Source organism: Alligator sinensis, unplaced genomic scaffold (assembly GCF_000455745.1).
Source record: "Alligator sinensis unplaced genomic scaffold, ASM45574v1 scaffold308_2, whole genome shotgun sequence".
NCBI classification, from domain to species: Eukaryota; Metazoa; Chordata; order Crocodylia; family Alligatoridae; genus Alligator; species Alligator sinensis.
Genome location: NW_005842082.1, coordinates 1365006 through 1380653, shown reverse-complemented (window position 1 = coordinate 1380653; position 15648 = coordinate 1365006). Strand labels below are relative to the sequence as shown.

General features: G+C 45.8%; 1 protein-coding gene across 4 annotated transcripts in view; it reads right to left on the bottom strand.

Moving 5' to 3' along the window:
- Positions 1–15648, bottom strand: part of GDA (guanine deaminase) — a 72099-nt gene that overhangs the window by 26637 nt on the left and 29814 nt on the right. For all 4 annotated transcript variants that reach the window (XM_014520066.2, XM_025204455.1, XM_025204457.1 and 1 more), the window contains one exon: positions 13225–13312. In XM_014520066.2, the coding sequence (XP_014375552.1) occupies positions 13225–13312 (88 nt within the window). The remainder of the gene's footprint in view (positions 1–13224; positions 13313–15648) is intronic.

Below are 15648 nucleotides of genomic sequence, written 5' to 3'. Positions count from 1 at the left end.
TGGTCGGTCTGAGGATGGCTCCCCAGTGGAACAAGGCCTCTGGGTCCTAAATTCACAGCCAACATACTCCACAATGCAACACAACATTACTCCAGGGAGAACAGTCCAGCCCATGGGCAGAGGATGTATGACAATACAATCTGTTGTGGCATACAGCCACATACCTGTAAGCCAGCTTTATTATGGATATCAGGTGGGGGTCATAACTCACTTCTCTGTCCCTTTCAGGACACTGTGTATCCACTTTGTAGAAAGACTCCCAGGACCCCTGGGATTCAAACCTAGGTCTTCTGGCTCCTAGGCAAAGGCCTAGGCTGCAGCACCACCAAACAACTGGCTGGCTGGCCGGCTGGCTAGCTCCCCGGCCACTCCCTTGAGGCTCTCAGTGGGGGGGTCACGTGACCTAGAGGAACCAATGGGAGCCTCAAGGCCCTGATGGGAGGGCTATAAAACCCTCCCACTTCCTTTGTTCCTGCAAGAATACTTCTAGTATCTCTTCTGTGCCCAGCTCTGGTATTCCCACTCCTGTCCTGGACTGCTGAGAACTCTGAACTCCTACTTGTATCTCATCTCTGCCCTGCCTGTGCTTTAATCCTATCCCACCGATACTGCTGACCTCATTTTGCATATTGGGTTCCTTAGCTCCTGACCTTTGGCCTGTCTTGACCATAGACTCACTTGATTCCCCTGGCATATGACACTGGATTTAGACTGATGCCTGGTACTGTAACCCCAGCTTGGCTTCTGGACCTATGGTATTGTAAACCCTTTGTTTCTGAGACTTTTCCTCCACTCCTCTCCCTCCCCAGCCCCCACCTCCAATCTCAATCCCATCTGGGACAAAGGCCAGAATGCAATTGTGCCTGGATTTTCCATGGACTACCCCAAGAGCTTTTATTTATTTATTTTTATTGCATGTTTTCCAGAACAGCCAGGAAGAATCAATTAATCATAGGTGCTGCTATTCTGTTATTACTAAAATGTTAATAGATGAGTATGACAGCTATTCCATATTTATTTGTCAACCACATGCACTTTCCCCCAAAAAATCAGGCCTCCAAAATTGGCGTGCATGTCTAACTGGGGAAGCTGACTTTTTTCCCTGGAATAGAAGCATGGAGAAATAAAACCATGGAGATGCTGTCTTCTAGTGTCTGCCAATATGGATGCTACTTCTTTATAGTCCAGTAAGTAGAAAGGGTGGACTCCTGTGTTAACCCTCTCACGGCTGCTAAGGAATTTGCAGTAGCTATTTGCTGAGCACTGTAATTTGTGCCTGAAGCAGCAGTTGAGCTGGTTCAGGCAAGTGAGCTGCTACATGTAGTCTGTAGTATCTTGATGAGTATGTTTATTCCTGTAAATAATTCCTGTAAAATATTCCTGTAAATAATAAAGTTGTTTTCAAATCACAAGAAAGACCTATTTACAGTAAAAAAGTAACAGTCTTTCTACTTTCCTCACAAGGGTTTGGGTCCTAGTTTTTGCTGTCCTGCCACACCAGGAAGTTCATGCTGTCTCACGCTGTCCCCTGAGATGCTGCACTTCCTGGATATATAGATCTCATACAGTTCACTGTGACTGAAAAAAATCTTTTTTTCTAAATTCTGCCTTCCAAAAACAAGGTGTACATTTTATTTGAGGGCACGGAGTATGTGAAAAAACATAGTACTCTCAGTCTGTCATTTTCTTTGCAGCCATAATCACCACCAAAAAAGACAACTTTCCAAATTTGCTAAATCCCATCCCCCTACCCAAAAGCTTGTCCTAACAATTCAAAGTTCCCTTATTTCTTTAAGGCAGATGACACTTTAAGTCTGCACAAGCTTCTAAGTCTCTTAGGGTATGTTTACACTACCTCTACAGTAATAGTTTCATGGTTTCATAGTTTCATAGTTGGTAGGGTCGGAAGGGACCTGCGCAGATCATCAAGTCCCTGCCCCCCTGCAATGGGCAGGAAAGAATGCTGGGGTCAAACAACCCCGGCAAGGTGTCTTTCTTTTTAAAGACCCCCAGGGTAGGAGCCAGCACCACTTCCCTTGGAAGTTGGTTCCAGATCCTAGCCACCCTGACTGGGAAGCAGCGCCTCCTTATATCTAGCCTGAATCTACTCTCCATCAACTCATGGCCATTATTCCTTGTTACTCCCAGTAGTGCTTGGGGGAACAGGGACTCTCCCATTGCCTGCTGGTCTCCCTTGGCCATTTTATAGACAGCCACCAGATCCCCGCTCAACCTTCTCTTGTGGAGGCTGAACAGGTTCAGGTCTTGTAGCCTCTCCTCATAGGGCCTGCCCTGCTGCCCCCTGATCATGACAGTGGCCCTCCTCTGGACCCTCTTGATGTTGTCCACATCCCTCCTGAAGTGTGGTGCCCAGAACTGGATGCAGTACTCCAACTGTGGCCTGACCAATGTCATATAGAGGGGGAGGATCACCTCCTTGGACCTGCTCGTGATGCATCTGTGGATGCATGACACGGTGTGGTTAGCCTTCCTGACTGCGTCCCCATATTGGCAGCCCACGCTCATCTTGGAGTCTATAATGACTCCAAGATCCTTTTCTGCCTTTGTGCTGATGAGAAGGGAGTTCCCCAGCCTGTAGGTATGCTGCTGGTTCTTTCTCCCTAGGTGCAGTACCCTGCACTTGTCGGTATTGAATCACATCTTATTCTCATCCACCCACCCCTGTAACCTGTCCAGATCCAATTGCAACTGGTCCCTCCTGTCTAGCATGCCCACTTCTCCCCACATCTTAGTGTCATCTGCGAATTTGAACAAGGTGCTTTTCACCCCCTCGTCAAAGTCGCTGATGAAGATGTTGAACAGTGCGGGCCCGAGGATTGAGCCCTGGAGGATCCCACTGCCTGCATCGCTCTTCATTCACCCATTTTGACTTAATGGGGAGAAGACTCTGCTTGGGTCTCAGACCCTCCTCCATCAGACCAAGAGAATAAAATCTCTTGCAAGAGAAGCTCTCCAGCACAGGAAGCAGACCTCAGTTTAGGGGTAATTTTCTGTGAATCAATAAAGGAATACTTACCTGTTTGTAGTTATTAGAATATGGAATCTTAGAGGGTTGGAAGGGACCTCAGAAGGTCATCTAGTCCAACACCCTGCTCAAAGCAGGACCATCCCCAACTAGATCATCCCAGCCAAAACTTTGTCAAGCTGGGTCTTAAAAAACGTCATGGATGGAGAGTCCACAACCACTTTGGGTAGCCTGTTCAGGTGCTTTACTACCCTCCTAGTAAAAACATTTTCCTAATATTTTACTTAATTTTTTCCTTGCTGCAGCTTGAGACTATTGCTCCTTGTTCTGTCACCTGCCACCATTGAGAACAGTCTAGCTCCATCCTCTCTGGAACCACCTTTCAGGTACCTGAGGGCTGCTATTAAATCCCCTCAGTCTTCTCTTGTTCAGACTACATAAACCCAGTTCTCTCAGCCTCTCCTCCTAAGTTGTGCCCCAGGCCCCAACCATTTTTGTTGCCCTTCACCGGACTCTCTCCAATTTGTCCACATCCTTTCTGGAGTAGGGAGCCAAACACTGGACAAAGTACTCCTGATGTGGCTTCACCAGTGCTGAATAGAGGGGAATAATCACTTTCCTTGATTTCCTGGTTACGTTTCTACTAATGCAGCCCAGTAAGCTGTTAGTTTTCTTTGCAACAAGGGCACACTGTAGGCTCACATTTAGAATATTGTTCAGGTCCTTTTCTACAGAGCTGCTGCTTAGCCAGTTAGTTCCACCTCACCAGAGCCCACAAGTGCTCGTAAAGTTGTGCCAGGAGTTCTGCAATGACCTCTGCTAATTCCCTCAGCACTCTGGGGTGGAGATCGTCAGGACCAGCTGATTTGAACATGTCCAGTCCCACCAGAAGTTCCCTGACTAGGTCCTCTCTGACCCTGGGCCTGGCTGTGCCTCCCCTGGGACCATCGGGGATCCCAGAGTGGGGGATGACCTGGTCCCTGCTCAGAAAAATGGAGGCAAAGAAATTGTTAAATAGATTAGCTTTGCTGTCTGGTGAGGAGACCACCAGATTTCCAAGCATATCCTGCAAAGGCCCCACATTACCCAGAACCTTTTTACCCTCTATGTATTTAAAAAAGGATTCCTTGTTATCCTTGATCAGGGTTGCTAGTCCCAGTTCCATCTCTGCCTTGGCCTTCCTAACAGCCCCCCCTACAATCCCGAGCAATGGAGGTATAGTCCTCCCTGGTGATGGCCCCTCCCTTCCATTGGGTGCATGCCTCCTTTTTAGCTTTGAGACATTCCTAGATGCTTTTGGTGAGCCATGGGGGCTTTTGAGCACTCTTGCCCCCTTTGATCCATGTTGGGATTGCCAGCCTTTGGGCCTGGAGGATCGTCTCCTTCAGGAACAACCTCTCTTCTTGGACTCCCAACTCTGCACCCCTTCGGGACCTCAGTGCCTCCTCAACTAGTCTCCTTAGCTCATTGAAATCCGCCCTCCTGAAACCCAGAGCTGCTGTCTTACTGCAGGCCTTTGCCACCCTGAGCTGGATGGTGAATTCAAACAGGCAATGATTGCTATTGCCCAGGTGATCGAGCACCCACAGTCCCCTCACCAGGTCGTCGCTTGTGGCCAGGACCAGGTCTAACAAGGTATTTCTCCTGGTGGGACTGTGCACCTCCTGAGTTAGATGGAGGGCCTGTAACACAGGCTAGGAACAGCTAGGAACCTACGTGAGCTTCCATCAAGCTATGGACAATAGTAAGACTTCCATCAAAAAGCAAGTGCCCAGGGATGCTTTCAAGATTTCTCTCAAGTATGCACCTGAGGGCAGCCCAGGACATATCTGGTATTTTTTCAGTTTGGCATATGCAGAGTAGGAGCCAGGGGGCTGGGCTTGTTTCTCAGGAGTGGTCCCAGGATCACTGTGGAAGCAGTACTGACATAGATGTATGTTCTCATGCAGTCTTTGTCTGCCAAGCCTCCAATACAAGAAAACATTTAGGCTTGTTCTTAAGACCATCCCTATTCAGCACAGCACTTACACACCTAACCTTTGGCACATATTTCCATGGACTTCCGCAAGACTTAAAGTAGGCACATACCTAAACCTAGCATATGCTTAAGTGCTGTGATGAATATGGATACACTGCTGAACAGGGGTCTTGCTGAAAACTACTGGAAGCAGAAGCCATCTTTTCCTTGATGTCTTGTTCACCAGTGTCACTTTATACCACAAACATATCATACAAATCTCATGTTTGGTTTAAAATGTAGTTTGTCCTTAAAATAAAGGTAAATTCCATAACCTGCATCCTCAAAACACAGCATCACTTATTCAGTACTGTAAAAATCAGCCATTGTCAAGAGGCATGGCTTGTCAGCATGTTATGAGCCACTGGCAAGTGTAAATTTAATAAAGAAGTCCATACGGGGTAAGGGTTGCAGAGTCCATGCCCTTGCAGGCTACATAAGACTGAGGCCAAGATGTCTTTAGGTCCAAGATTTTATACAATAACAGATAAAAATCAGAAGCCAAATCAACCTCTGGTGCAGAGGTGTAGCAAGTATTTTCTGTTTCTGGGTAACAGGTGGTAGTGGTGGTAGACTGTGTTGATTACTGGACAGTGGAGGGGGAGCAGAGCAGGGAGCAGAGGGGCTATAGAGTCTTTCCTGACAGCACTCTCTCCACTTAGGCAGCAGCAGAGACTCAGACTACTGCATCTGAGGGACTCCTGGGGAGACATGGGCCATACTGGTGTCCCATTTACCCCGCCTTAGTTACACTACTGCCCTAGTTACTCCATTGACTTGTTTTTATTTTTTATGTTAGCCCTTTAACCAAAAACAAGCAACAGATTTTGAGAAAGGGAAATTGAGGATTCATATGACAAAATGAGCACACCATTATGCACCTACATCTGTATGTGTAATGATGATAATTGTACAAATAAATGAAGTATTTGTGCATGACTGAACTATTAGGGCCATGATTCAGCAAATTACTTAAGCATTTACCTACTGCTTTACATTTAAGTTGCCAACATTTTGGTAGTATGTGTTATTTTGAATTGAATCTCCATATTGTAGTTAGGAAAGAAGTTATTTTCAGATTGAAAGATAATTTCCCTTTTCACATGTTCTGCTAAAAGTCACAGTCACAAAAGTTTACATGCTTTAAGGATCATGACACTAGGAAAAGAGCCAAGAATATATTCTACATGCACTATATGTATACACCATTCATAAAAATCCACTGTCAAAAGAGTTCAATTCAAATAAGCATTCATTTTTTAACTTGGTTTTCAAAAAGGATTAAGGGTGAATTTGGTGCTCATGAAAACAAAAAGCTGGTAGCATCACTGGATTTGTATGTGCAAACTTGGCATTTGGACATCATAATTCTAGGATCAAGTTCTCTACAGATGGCCTTACACAGACTTTCCAGTGCTGGGCCACTGGAAATTGGTAAGAAAGCTAGTTCAGCTTCAGTTCTGCATTTAGATTTGTATATTCACATGGCATCTATATTTGTAAATCACATGGCTGGACTTGCTTCTGTGTACAAAAGCATGGAAAAAACTTTGAGGCTAGGGACAGAAATTACACATAAGTCAGTATAAGTGATCAGAAACTGGTTCAAATCTATAACACAACAGACATTCAATGCACATAAACCACTTTCAAAATGGCCAAAAACAGTTTAAGATAAACCTGGATGGATATAGTATCAGACTTAAATGATTTAAATTAAATTGATTTATTGAATTTCTGTCTAAGATTCCCTCCAGATTCAAGTTACCTTATAGTTCCCCAGCATCCCAAGATGCTTTGTACCTCTCAGGGTGGGTAGGCTAGCGTTTGCCCAAACTGTCTGCTCCAACCGAGCAGGGAAGCGTGCTCTAGCACCCTCTGGCTTTTGGCCTGGGTCACTGCAGGCATATGGCTGCATTTTCAGAATAAAAAGTAAATGTGAGTTCACTCGCTTATTGGTTCAATCTACACAGCTTAGGCTAACCTGCGGAGATTGAATCAATTCAGCCTCGGACTTTTTAACAGTCTGTGTTTAGCCTGGAAGTTACTTTGAGGTCATGTGAAGAGTGTCTTTGAGTGTGCTGATAAATCTTGGTCAAAAAAGATGAAAATCATATAAAAACAAAGCAGTAAAACATTCACCTGTGGACAACAGGAATCAGTAAAACCATTGCAACAGTTTGCAAGCACTCTGCTGGGAGCAAGAGGGGGAAAGGGAAGAGGAAGAAGAGCCAGGTATTAGGCACCAGATCCTGCTCCTGGAAGGTAAGTGAGCCAGGGCTTGCTGAGTGTTTGTTTGGTGGGTTGTGTGTTTTGGCATATGCTGTGAGCAGCTGGGAGTGCTGCTAGCTGACTGCCTGCTGGGTGATTGCTGCCTGTGTCTGACAAAAGCCATAACAAGGGGACAGAGCCAGTGCAGGCCCAGGAAAGTATAAAAGGAGACTTCCTGAGTGACTAGGGACAGCAACAAGCTCAGTTCACAAGCAGTTTGCCACCCACTTCTTGAAAGGGGAGCCTTTAAAGTAAGATATTTCTTTATTTAACCTAGTAAAGACATAACTAACCTAGATATTCATTGCCAAAACTCAGCACTTTGATCAATAGTTAAGTCTCTTGTTTAATTAGGGACTAGAGCAAGTGGGGAATTCACTAGGAAGTTTGCCTGGAAACTCCCTCTCTCACTGTAAGCTTGGTGAGAGGAAGCAGGTTAGCAGGGAACAGGGAACCTTTCAGGACCAGGGAGCAGTGAACAGACCAGCTTACAGGGGAGTTTGCCAGGGAAGGTCTGCTTGGAGAGAGGGGCAGAAAGAGACAGGCAGTGGCTTTTAGAGACCCAGAGAAATGGCTGGAGGACCTCACAATGCTAGAGCCACTGCCACTCCCAGCTCTTCCTCTGCTTGCACCTCTGAAGTATCTCTCCAGGTAGGATTACCCACTGTCAAGGCATCTACCCAGGTCCCATCTGGGTACTGTGGAGACTGAAGCTCGCAGGTTCCTTCCAGTGACAGCCAGATGTGGGAGTGCCTCCTGGTGGTATGCTTCATGGAGCAGGCAAAAGAACCATAGGAGGTGGTGGTGAGGCCCTGAAGCATCCACCACCATGAGGAGTTCATCAGTTTGATGCTGGAGAACCTCTAGGACTGCAGAAGGACTGCCAGAGGCAGCGCTGGAGAAGGAAGAGAATATGGACTCCCAGGAAGTTGGAAGCTGGTGACCTCTGGCAGCAAGCAGAACTCTTCATCCACACCTGCAGTGGTTTGCCTGGAAAACAGATATGAAGCCCTAGCTACAGATGAAAATGAGCACATTCTGTCAGCAGAAGACACCAGGCCAGTACTCCCCCAAGTTGGGAGGATCTGAACCACTGCCACAAAGAGGAAACGATGAGTGGCAGTGGTTGGAGACTCCCTTCTGCAGGGGACAGAGACATCCATTTGTTGACCTGACCTGTTGGCTCAGGAGGTCTGATACTTGCCAGGAGTCCAGATTTGGGATGTAATGGAGGAATTACTGGGACTCATCTGGCCCTCTGACTACTATCCCATGCTGATCATCCATGTGAGCACCAATGATACTGCCAGGGGGAACCCTGACTAGAGCAACAAGTGACTACAGGGCTCTGGGTGCAAGAGTGAAGGGGGCAGGGGCTCGGGTGGTGTTCTTCTTGATCCTTCTGGTCAAGAAGGCAGAAGCAGATGTATCCTGTAGATCTATGTATGGATGTGCAGAAGGTATCACCAGCAGCGCTTTGGCTTTTTTGACCATGGGATGCTGTTCCAAGAAGGATTGCTAGGAAGAGATATAATCCACCTGACAAAGAAAACGAAGAGGATCTTTCCAGACAGGCTTACTAACCTGCTGAGGAGGGTTTTAAACTAGGCTTACCAAGGGATAGAAACCAAAGCCCTGAGGTAAGCTGGGGAGTGGGTGACTTGGGGGATACATAAGCAGAAGAGGGCAATAAGGGAAGCACTTTTTCATTCTTCCTGAGAAAGTAGAGCAATTGGCTAGTTACCTCAGATGCCTGTACATGAATGCACAGAGCCTGGAAAATAAGAAGGAAGAGTTGGAAGTCTTCACAAAGTCACAGAACTATTATCTCATTGGAATAACAGAGACTTGGTGGGATAGCATGACTGGAGCACTGTCATGGATGGGTATAAACTGTTCGGGAAGGACAGGCAGGGGAGAAGAGGAGTTGGAGTTTTGCTTTATGTAAAAGATCTGTATGATTGCTCAGAGCTCCAGTATCAAACTGAAAGTCACGGTTAGGGTTAGAGGGGAGAGCAACACAGGTGCTATTGTGAGCGGTGTCTGCTACAGACCACCAGAGTAGGAGGACGAGGTAGATGAAGCCTCTTCAGATAGTTAGTGAAAGTTTCCAAATCACAGGCCTCAGTTCTCATAGGGGACTTCAGTCACCCCAACATCTGCTGGGAGAGCAATACACCAGTGCGCAGGCAATCCAGGAAGTTTTTGGAGAGTGCTCCTTCCTGGAGCAAATGTTGGAGAGACCAACTAGGGGCTGTCCTCACAAACAGGGAAGAACTGGTGGGGAACGTAGAAGTGGATCGCAGTTTGGGCAGCAGCAACCACAAGATGACTGAGTTCACAGTCCTGAGGAAAGGAAGGAAGGAGAGCAGCAGAGTAAGGATCCTGGACTTTAGAAAAGCAGAATTTGACTTACTCAGGGAACTGATGAGCAGGCCAGCCTGAGGGGGAAATGAGTCCAGGAGAACTTGCTGTGCTTTAAAGAAATCTTACGGAGGGAGCAGGAATAAACCACCCTGATGAACAGGAAGACTAGCAAACATGGCAAAAGACCATCTTGGCTTAGCAGGAAACTCTTCAGTGAGCTAAAACACAAAAAAAAAAAGCTTACATGAAGTTGAAACTTGGACAAACAACTAGGGAGGAGTATAAGACTATGCAGGGGTGAAATCAGGAAGGTCAAAGCACTATTGAAGTTGCAGCTAGCAAAGGAAGAGAAAGGTAACAAAAAGGGTTTCTACAAGTACATCAGCAACAAGAGGAAGATCAAGGAAAGTGTGGGTCCCTTATTGAATGGGGAAGCAACCTAGTGACAAATAACGTGGAAAAGGCTGAAGTACTCACTGCTTTTTTATCTCTGTCTTCACAGGCCAGGTAAGCCACCAGACTACTGCACCTGGCAGCACAGTTCAAGCAAGAGGTAAGCAGCCAACAGTGGCAAAAGAACAGGTTAGGAACTGTTTAGAAAAGCTGGATGTGCCCAAGGCTATGGGGCCAGATGTGATGCACTGTGGGCGGTGAAGGAGTTGGCCAATATGGAAGTCACTGGAAGTTAATGGAGCCACTGGCCATTATTTTTTAAAACTCATGGTGGTTAAGAGAGGTCCTGGATGACTGGAAAATGGCACATATAGGGCTCATGTTGAATAAAGGCAAGCAGGAGGATATGGGAAACTACAGATTGGTCAGCCTCACCTCAGTCCCTAGAAAAATCATGGAGCAGATACTCAAGGAATATATTTGAAAGCACTTGGAGGAGAAGGTGAATAGGAGCAGTCAGCGTGGATTCACCATGGGCTAGTCATACCTGACCAACCTGAATGCCTTCTGTGACAAGATGACTGGCTCTGTGGAGGCAAGGAGAGCAGTGGATGTGATATACCTTGACTTTAGGAAGGATTTTGATATGATCTCCCACAGCAATCTTGCAGGCAAGCTAAGGAATTGTGGGTTGGATGAATGGACTGTAAGGTGGATAGAAAACTAGCTGGATTGTCAGGCTCAAAAAATAGTATTCAATGGCTTGATTACTTGATTAATGGTAGCTGGTATCAAGTGGAATGCCCCAGGGGTTGGTCCTGGGGTTAGTTTTGTTCACTATCTTCATAAGTGCATGCACCCCCAACAAGTTTGCTGATGACACCAAACTGGGGAAAGTAGTAGATACACTGGAGGGTACAGCTAGGATTCAGAGAGACCTTGACAAATTGGAGGGTTGGACCAAAAGAAATCTCATGAGGTTCAATAAGGACAAGTGCGAAGTCCTGCACTTAGGACAGAACAATCCCATGCACTGCTACAGGCTTGGAACTAACTGGCTAAGCAGCAGCTCTGTAGAAAAGGACCTGGACGATATGCTAAATGTAAGCCTACAGTGTGCCCTTGTTGCAAAGAAAACTAACAGCTTACTGGGCTGCATTAGTAGAAACGTAACCTGGAAATCAAGGAAAGTAATTATTCCCCTCTATTCAGCACTGGTGAAGCCACATAAAGAGTACTTTGTCCAGTGTTTGGCTCCCTACTCCAAAAAGGATGTGGACAAATTGGAGAGAGTCCGGTGAAGGGCAACAAAAATGGTTGGGGCCTGGGGCACATAACTTAGGAGGAGAGGCTGAGAGAACTGGGTTTATGTAGTCTGAACAAGAGAAGACTGAGGGGATTTAATAGCAGCCCTCAGGTACCTGAAAGGTGGTTCCAGAGAGGATGGAGCTAGACTGTTCTCAATGGTGGCAGGTGACAGAACAAGGAGCAATAGTCTCAAGCTGCAGCAAGGAAAAAATTAAGTAAAATATTAGGAAAATGTTTTTACTAGGAGGGTAGTAAAGCACCTGAACAGGCTACCCAAAGTGGTTGTGGACTCTCCATCCATGACGTTTTTTAAGACCCAGCTTGACAAAGTTTTGGCTGGGATGATCTAGTTGGGGATGGTCCTGCTTTGAGCAGGGTGTTGGACTAGATGACCTTCTGAGGTCCCTTCCAACCCTCTAAGATTCCATATTCTAATAACTACAAACAGGTAAGTATTCCTTTATTGATTCACAGAAAATTACCCCTAAACTGAGGTCTGCTTCCTGTGCTGGAGAGCTTCTCTTGCAAGAGATTTTATTCTCTTGGTCTGATGGAGGAGGGTCTGAGACCCAAGCAGAGTCTTCTCCCCATTAAGTCAAAATGGGTGAATGAAGAGCCTATCTTTTGTTCCCTCTCCAAGGCTGTTAGAAGGTTCATAGGGGAAGAAAAAGATATGTGTGATTCCCTAGTTGAATTTGGCTTAAAATAATGATGTACAATAAATCAGTTAATAACAGTCATGTTCATTTTGTCTGTTGTCTTGTTTCTAAGCCTTTAGTCCTCACAAGCTTCAAGTTTTCAAGCTTTTCTCCGCAACTGTAAAAGCTAGGAGCTCATTATTGCTTTGTGAATTCTCCACTATTTAGTGTGTTCCATAAAGCCTCTGATTCCTGAGTCAAGTTGTTTTTTGAGCCACCTCAGTTTTTATACAAAAAAATGAGAGCTGGCAACTGCTTTCCCAGATGCTTGTAGAGAAGATTTAGATCAGGGTTGTCTGACTTCTCAGCAACTGAGGGCTGCAGCAGAGGGGTCCAAACAGCATGGGAACTATGTGCCCCCTCAGGTTGCACACAATACACGTATGGGTGGGAAGTAGATATGGGATGGGGTGTTCCCCCATCCCACTGCACCATGTGCTGCCTTACTCTGCTGCACTGCATGATGCAGTGCCCCACATCATCTACAGCTCCCTGAGGGCACAGCACTGCATGAGCACATCAGGCTGCTGGTTCACCTGGCATTGCAGACTGCTCCATGCCATCCCACGCTGCCCCACAGAGATAGGTCAAGCAGCAGCAGAAGTGGGAGGGAGGGAGAGTCCCAAGACCCTGGCTGCTGCTGCAGCCAGAGGAAGGGGCAGTGGTGGCCACTAGGGGCCTTGTGTGGATCCCTTGCAAGCCGCATGTGGCCTGTGGGCCATGCGTTAAACAGCCCGGATCTAGATGCTGCTTCCACTCTCAAGGTTAAGGGAGATATAAAAATCTTGGAACTGACACCCCCACTCCATCCTAATGCCTGAGAAGGGCGTAGAAGTGAAGACACTAGCTGTTCTTCTGGCCATGATTCATAGGGCCTTCTTCTAATCAATTAGTGATGCGTCAGGAACATCACAGCACTATAAAGAAATGAACAGTACTAGCTGCTTTGGAACCCAGGAGAGCAGTGACAGTAACTGAATAAGCTGAAGGTAAATAGGAGTGAATGAAAGTGGAAGAAAGATAGGAGGATGGAGGATTTTGAGGACAGTGTGTGAAACAGAGAACAAGAACAAATACAGACAGAATAGTTAAGAGGGACAGATCCTCAGCTGCATAGCTTCATTGACTTCAATTGACAAAATAATTTATTTGATGTCCTTTAAAAAACACTTTTATGTTCTTACCTACAATTTCAGCCAGAAGCAGGGAAGCATCTGTGTGAATTGTTCCAAAGTAACATGCTGTAGTCGTGCCATTTTTTAGTGTTCTTCTCTATAAAAATAGTTCTAATTTTTAGTCACATTGCCAGAAAGACAGAACATATGATCAGTAGATTTAATCTGTAATATGGTTCTGCTAGGTTTTGCAATAATTGCAATGACTGTAGATGAAAAGGAAAGCCAACATGCAAAAAATTTATAACAGGTTATTATTAATGGATTTAAAAGGAAAATTATTCAGATGAATGTTCTGTGAACAGAACGGGCAAAGGTCTGTGCTATATCAGGGAAAATCTTTTCAAGATCCAAGGTTAACCCAATTAAAGTTATGTCAAATTTACACCAAAGATTTATACCAACTGAAACAGGTGTTGCCTTATGTCTAACTTGAGTACAATTTAGAAGTATAAACCTCTGCACCTATGAATGATTTCTTAGGTTGACAAGGCCTGGGATTTTCTGAGTAAAAAACGGTTTACATTATACTATTTATAATACTTTTTAAAATCTAAAATGAGTCTTAACAAAATATTTAGGGTCTCTTAAGGGTAGGGAGCCTTAAAGTAACATATAGATCAGTTTTTCCTAGGGCTTATTAAAAAGGGAAGTAACTTTCCAAGTTAATTAATAAATACCACATTGACAACATTATTCTGAACCACAAAGCCACAGTAGAAGCAAAAACCATCTTTTTTTAGTCTAAGGGAATTAACTAGATAATGTTGTTAATGTAGTTTTCTTAGTCAAATGGTAATTGATAGCAATCTATAAAGCTGGTATCCTGTGTCTTAAAGTGGCTAAACTCAGATATTTTAGAGGAAAGTACAAGAACCAGAGTGAGGAAATAAAGTTTCAAAAAAATGTAGAATAGAGCCAAAATAAGAAAATTTAAGTTTTCTTATTGCAATTAAAGGCTTAAAAATTAATTTCATGTCAAACTAAATGTTCCCTTTCATGTTACTATTTTTAGAAATAACTTCAATTCAGTTTGGCCTCCAAATATTATTTCAGTCAAAAATGGAGATGTTTTATTTTAAAAAGTCAAAATAAAATATTTGGACTTTTCCGTATTTTAATTGCTTTTTTCCTTAAAACTATTTTCTTAACTTGACCCTAGTTCACAAATACTTTATTGCCTCAAAGCTGTATTTTTGGCAAATAAGCTCTCATCTCAAAAATTTCACCTGAATTTGTAGATACGGTTTCATCTCACTCCTACTGCAGGTTTCACTTTGATATCTAGCAGTCAGGTGATAAATAAATGTTGCATTTGACCTGGTCCTGACCTGATTCAAAACAGCTATGGCATAGTGGTACAGTGATTTATAGGCTTGTGCAAATAGGAAAGTATTCAATTTGGATTCGGATTTGGCCAATTCAGAGGGCAGTAATTCAATTAGGAGATTCAGATGAATCAGCTTTGGAAGATTTGGCCGAATTGACTTTGGAAGATACGGCGCTGATTCAGAGAGATTCAGTGATTCGGATTGGCTGGGGAGAGGCAGGCACAGGCGGGCAGCTGCAAGTTCTCCCGTGGCTCCTCCAGCTGTGCCTGCCTCCCCTGGGGTGGGGGGGAGCCACGGGGGAAGTCCCCATGGCTGCCCTGCCTGGCCCAACCCCTGCCTGGGCCCCAGTTTAGTCCTGGCACTTAAGAAAAAAAAAAGTCCTGCACTCATTGGCTGCAGCAGTGGTGACTGGGGCCTCTGGGCACTCACGGTAGAGCCCCCCATGCAGCGCAGGGCAGCGTGGGGCAGCAGGGATTGCTGCCCCCCACTGTCCCACACTGTACAGGGGGGCTCTGCCATGAGTGCCCAGAGGCCCCAATCACTGCTGCCACGGCTAGTGAGTGTGGGGCTTCTTTTTTTCTTGTTTTTTTTTTTAAAGCCCCTCACTCACTGGCTCCAGCAGTGGTGACTGGAGCCTCTGGGTGCTCATGGCAGAGTTCCCCCTTCCCCCCCCGACACACAGCTCAGAGTAGTGGGGATTTCCCCATCCCACTTGGCACGCACACAGCAGCTGCCCCATGGCACAGGTGCAGTGTGGCTTGGAGGCTGCTGTGCACTGTCTGGGAGCTGGACCCGCTGGGGCTGGGGGGCTGTCAGGTGGAGCTGCCCCACCTCTCAGACAGCGTGTGACACCCTGCCAAGCCGTGCTGTACCCACGCCATGGGGCAGCTGCTGCATAGGTGCCAGGCAGAGGAGACCAATCTCTGCTGCCCCCAACTGCCCCACACTGCAAGGAGGAGCTCTGCCACAAGCCCTCAGAGGCCCCAATTGCCACTGCCAGACTCAGTGAGTATGGGGCTTTTTTTTTTTTTCAAAATACCAGGAAATTGGGGCTGGGCAGGGAATGGGGCTGGGGAGGGTAGCCATAGGGGCTTCTCCTGTG